The sequence below is a fragment of the Littorina saxatilis genome, linkage group LG15, assembly GCF_037325665.1.
Source record: "Littorina saxatilis isolate snail1 linkage group LG15, US_GU_Lsax_2.0, whole genome shotgun sequence".
Lineage (NCBI taxonomy): Eukaryota > Metazoa > Mollusca > Gastropoda > Littorinimorpha > Littorinidae > Littorina > Littorina saxatilis.
In genome coordinates, this window is record NC_090259.1 from 9,028,204 (window position 1) to 9,033,988 (window position 5,785).

Sequence of the window (5,785 nt, forward strand, 5' to 3'; positions counted from 1 at the left end):
CAAACATGATCTGTGTCATCTTCTCACGATTGGCCTTGGGGTTGAGGGGAGGCTCGGTCAGCAGTACGGGGTGCTCTTCGGGTTCCACTTGTAGCTCGTTCTCAAAGATATGATGCCAGATTGTTTCTACGTCAATCCAGTTGGTGATGACACCATGCTCAAATGGGCGCCTGAGGGTGAGGATTCCACGCAACCTCTGGGCGTCTTCTCCCACGAAGACCCGGTTCTGATCTAAATGCGGTGAAATGCCCTACAATCAAAATCAACACACCGTTGTAGTTTACAAACCAAATCCCGATACCATGTTACAGAAACATCTAAAATGGCAGACTTGTTTCCGTTAAAGCCACAGTAAGCCTCCCGTAAACCATCACAGATACTGTCAGGCTTTTACACACAGTACAAACACCCTTTCATTTAAACACTCACTGCCTGAGAACATCCTAGGTGGCCTACGTAAAGAGCGAGTCATTTTCAAAGAATTTATTTGTGCGTGGTTTATCTTACCCCTGAGCCATCGTGAACCCGTGTGATCCAGTTTACTTTTTTTCTCAATGTAGTCGTCAGTTTGTGATTTAAATGCGACTCGCTGTAAGCTTATCTGCAATAGCACGTTATTATCTACCTCTGAATCAAAACGCAACAAACGGCTGCGATTCACACGAACTCTAGCGATGGCTTTTGACTGTTCAGAGAAACTGACGATAGGCATAACCGTCGTCTGCTACGAGAACCACGACCTTGCCTGACCCTGATTCCGGGCTTTTCTTTTTTCCAACTTTCAAAACTTTGAATTGTACTGATCTTGTCTTGACAAAAAAATAAATATTTTATGTAACAAGCTGTCAATTTATTATTTAGATTTTAAAAGTTAGGTCTAGCGCCAAAACGCGCCGTCCGATTGTCTGCTCGGACAATCCGCAAAAATAAATTCTTTGAAAATTGCTCGCTCTTTACGTAGGGCACCTAGGATGGTTCCAAACGGTGAGTGTTCAAACGAAAGGGTGTTTGTACTGTGTGTAAAAGCCTGACAGTATCTGTGATGGTTTACGGGAGGCTTACTGTGCCTTTAAAATGAAGTTGTACATCTTTGAGCAAAGCACTTGAATAAAAAATGCTCCTATCCTTTCTGTTTATAAGCCTTGTGAATTCTCACCGTCACTTTAGTACAAAGCTTCATGGTTAAATTCTACATGCCTTTAAAGGCCCTCTCCGCCTCGTCAACATTTCGTCTCACTGTCTCAGACCCGGCCAGGCTTTAACATGGGACAAGACTATCCCTCCGCTTGGTCACATACCAAAACTTAACACTCTGACTGCTTGTAGTGGTGAGTTGGAATGTTTAAATAAATATTTTTTTGAAAAAGGCACCAGTGCATGTCTTGTACGAAATTAGTTCCATAAAAAGACAACTGTTCTCTGAGAGCACCCAGACTGTTAACTTGCTATAGACAGAACATCTACAACCTAACTGCTTTTTGCACTGAGTAAGACTTTTTTTGATGAACTAATCGGTAACGTAATTAATTATCTCTGTCGTTGTTGATTGTTGGTATGTCAAGCTGAAGGATGATTTTCCTCTTGATTGTAGAATCGTTACGCTCCCCACCCCCCCCCCCCCCCCCCCCCCCCCCTCGCCCCACGGGCAAGATTTTTAAAAGGAGATCAAGATTTTCGTTTATCAAGATTTAAAGTGACACGGGCTTTTTAACACCTTTCTTTTTGTGTGTAGTGATAATAATATTAATATTAATAAGGGTATTTATAGGGCGCAAATCCTAAAATAGTTCTAAGCGCCTTACAATCTTAAATATAATCATCTTAAAGGCAGAGTAAGCCTCCCGTAAACCATCACAGATACGGTCAGGCTTTTACACACAGTACAAACACCCTTTCATTTAAACACTCACCAATTGAGAACATCCTAGGTGCCCTCCGTAAAGAGCGAACAATTTTCAAAGAATTTATTTTTGCGTGGTTTATCTTACCCCTGAGCCATCGTGAACCCGTGTGATCCAGTTTTCCCTTTTCACAATGCAGTCGTCATAGTTAGTCATTTGAATGCGACTCGACGTGAGCTTATCTACAATAGCACGTTTTTTTTATGCACGAAACAACGGCTGTGGTTCACAAGAACTCTAGCGATGGCTTGTGACTGTTGAGAGGAACGGCGATTTGCACTGATAAACCGGCCGTCGTCTGCTACGACCCTTGCGTGACCCTGCTTCCGGGCTTTTCTTTTTTTAAACTTTCACAACTTCGAATTGTTCTGATCTTGTCTTGATGAAAAACGAATTCTGTTATGATTAAAGAATGTTTGTGTAACAAGCTGTCAATTTATTATTTAGATTTTAAAAGTTAGGTCTAGCGCAAAAACGAGGCGCCGTTGTTGTTAACGGAACAAGTCTACGAAAATAAATTCTTGGAAAATGTCTCACGCTCGACAGAAAGCAGCCAGGATGTTCCCGTTCGGTGAGCGTTCAAATGGAAGTATGCTTGTACTGTATTTAGACGCTTGGGGAGCTCTGTGATGGTTTACGGGAGGCTTACTGTGCCTTTAATAACAGCAACAATACACATTTGAAAACGAATAAACTTGAAATAGACACAATCACGGATAGGCCTGAATGTCAGTAGTTTCAAACAAAGGGACTGCCGTGTGAACTGAGAAAGAAAACACTTGCATCGGTCAAGCATTGTCATATCGGTCAAACGGATGTTAAACAAGAAATTCCTCGGAGGTAGGAAAAAACACCCCCGTCAAAGGGAAATAACCTTCTCAGTTGGTGGCAGTGACTGAGTGAGAATGGTTATTTCCCTTTGACCATTAAGATGTCCCTCTATAAGTCCTTGTATAATTTTAATCCACCAATAACTCCCTAACCGTGTGTTTGACTGGTCCCAATTTTTGTAAGGACCGTCTCAGGAATGTATAGAACCTGTTCACCAAGTTTGGTGACGATCGGTCCGTTCATTCTTGAGATCTATATGCGAACACAAACACACAAACAAACAAACAAACAAACAAACACATCGACCGAAACCTATACACACCCCTCTACCGGGGGTGTAATAAAAACAACGACCAAAAAAAACAAAAAAAAACCAATAGAAAACGACCACCCTAGCAAATAACCATGTAATGTCCCAAATAGACACTAGTTCTGGTGACAGAAAACCCAAGTTAGCATAGCATCGCATAGCATAGACACATACAACCTAGCATATAACCACGTCATGTCCCAAATAGACACTAGTTCTGGGGACATAAAAACCAAGTTAGCATAGCATCGCATAGCATAGACACATACAACCTAGCATGTAACCACGTCATGTCCCAAATAGACACTAGTTCTGGGGACAGAAAAACCAAGTTAGCATAGCATCGCATAGCATAGACACATACAACCTAGCATGTAACCACGTCATGTCCCAATTAGACACTAGTTCTGGAGACAGATAAACCAAGTTAGCATAGCATAGCGCAACGACCAACCAAACCATCACGGAAAGGGAGATTCGTTAATGTATGTAAGTAATTTACTTAACAACACTTCATTTGAGATCTCACGCTCAGCAGAAATGGTGACACAGCAGTTGTGACACTACTCAGCATATCGTACTCTCGTGCACACGTCGCCACCGGGCTGGGCGGATAAAGAACTGGATAGTCATTAGGGAGATTTAAGAAACAGCACGTTTCGTTTTGCAGCTCGTTTCGTTTGGTGAATGAGTCACCCCGCGAAACGGAACGTGTAACGAGACGGCATAGGCCGCAGACAAGATTTAGATGTATTCACGTTTCGTTTCGGAATGAAAGGCCGGGCATGGCAGGATATGATCCGCTGACTGGGCATGGCATAATTTCAACTCCACGAGTCAATAAAGGATTGACATACTCGCATTGCACGCACAAGAGCTTCACATTTTTCAATTCATGCACCTGATCACATACGAAGCCAGAATAAAAATTCGATGCGATGACCTACTTCTGCTTCGCCATTTGCTTTCTCACCATGAAGTTGGATAAATGTACCAGGATCAGCACCCTTCAAAATATTTCAGTTCACAACAGTTGTCTACCTCCAATGAACACATTCTCAGCGCTGAAAGACTGTGAAAGGGTTGATGAATCTCGCAATGCATAAAATGGCCAACAAATAAAAACTGTTAGTGTGCAAAAATACTCACAAAAGTTGACGAAATATTGTTCGTTTTTTGGGGGTGGAAAACGTGACTGCGTTTTGACGTTCCACGTTCCGTTTCAGTTGACCTTCACCTTTCCAGCGAGAGACCCCCGAAATAATGACGTTTACCACAACTTCAAAACGAAACGTCCCAACGTTTCGTTTCTTAAATCTCCGTAATATGATAGACTGGACGTAACTCAGCACAGAAAATCTTCTGCGACTTAACGAAGACCATGCCTATAACCCCGATCATCCCCGATCGGAAAAGGTTATCAAACCGGAGCATATCGCCGTCAAAATCCAGCAATTTGTTGGCAAATTGAAGACTTCATCACGACTGTACTGCGATGCTTCAACGCCAAAAGCGCTGCTGATTCGCTGTCACTACGATTACACCCAGACCAATGCCGACCAAGCGGTCGTTTTTACTACGTTGCCGCTACGATGAACAGGACCGTGATACGTTGTTACACAGACCTAGACGACTGCAGGACGATGTCGCTACGCTGGTGCTGACGATATTACGCTTCTAGTACGCTTCTACAGTAGTACGATTTGTGGTGATGTCTATATAAATGGGGGTGTTCTGTTGGCCACGACCCGGCTACGCTTATTGTGTGCACGTTCAAAATCAGCGTGGGGAGAGCGTGCAGCTTCCCGACCAAGGAGATCCCATCCCAACGAAACCACGCTTATGGAGATCCTCCCACGTTTTGCCCACGATTGGCCCCGCCCTCGGTCACCTTTCCATCGTAGTAGTAGCGGCGTCTACGTGTGAACGGGGTATAAGACAGACGTACAGCAGTGGGGACCAAACTGTTCCACCCATGTCAGGCCACACTTCATCATGCCTGTGTTCAACAAAACTCCACAAAACCAGACGCATGCAACTAAAAATGTTGCAGTATCGGTTAGGAAGTAACGTGTGAGAAAATATATTCAGAAGAGATTATTTGGATGTAAAGTAGCATTTACCGGAAATCTCGGCGATCCTACGACAGATGGAACAAAAACTCTGGGAGCTTCTTCACCTGCAAGGCCAGCTTTGCACGTGTAAGATCCATTGTCGATCACGACAGCTGCTCCTTCGTCAGACATGTTTGCAGGGAGAATCGAAAGGAGCAAACTTGTTCCCGAAGCTTCGACTTGTTGACCGAGTCGAACATTAAATGAACCGATAGCTTGCAATTGCCTTGCTCAATATTTGATCTACTCATAATCTTTGGGAACAAAATTGTAAGGGTGTAACTCTGTAACTTCTCATAGCTGATTTATTTATTTGTCAAACACGACCTCAGCTGAACCGTTGCCGTTCATAAAAAAAATGCTTAACACTCCTATCCTTTCGAAATGCGCGGGAGAATCCTGTGGTTTCAAATCAATATTTAAAATTGCTGTAAAGACGCGAAACCACAGGATCTTCCAACACTGTTTTTTATGACAGTCAAAAATGATTTGTTTTTTCTCCGTTTTTGTAACAAAAAACACACCAAACAACCGGGTTTACTAATTCGTTTCAGATTTATATTTTGTGTTAAAAACAAACAACCAATAGTGGATAACAAAACAAAAAATACCTCATTTTAAATTTGTAA

At 42.7% G+C, this 5,785-nt stretch overlaps 1 protein-coding gene across 1 annotated transcript in view; it reads right to left on the minus strand.

The window, feature by feature from the left end:
- LOC138948451 (actin, cytoplasmic 3-like) overlaps positions 1 to 5,339 on the minus strand; it is a 6,371-nt gene extending 1,032 nt beyond the window's left edge. The window contains exons 1-2 of the mRNA XM_070319998.1: positions 5,166 to 5,339; positions 1 to 250 (exon numbers count right to left, since the gene is read on the minus strand). The exon at positions 1 to 250 is cut by the window's left edge and continues 1,032 nt beyond it. Of these exons, the coding sequence (XP_070176099.1) occupies positions 1 to 250; positions 5,166 to 5,288 (373 nt within the window). The 5' untranslated portion in view covers positions 5,289 to 5,339. The remainder of the gene's footprint in view (positions 251 to 5,165) is intronic.
- Positions 5,340 to 5,785: the final 446 nt, after the last annotated feature.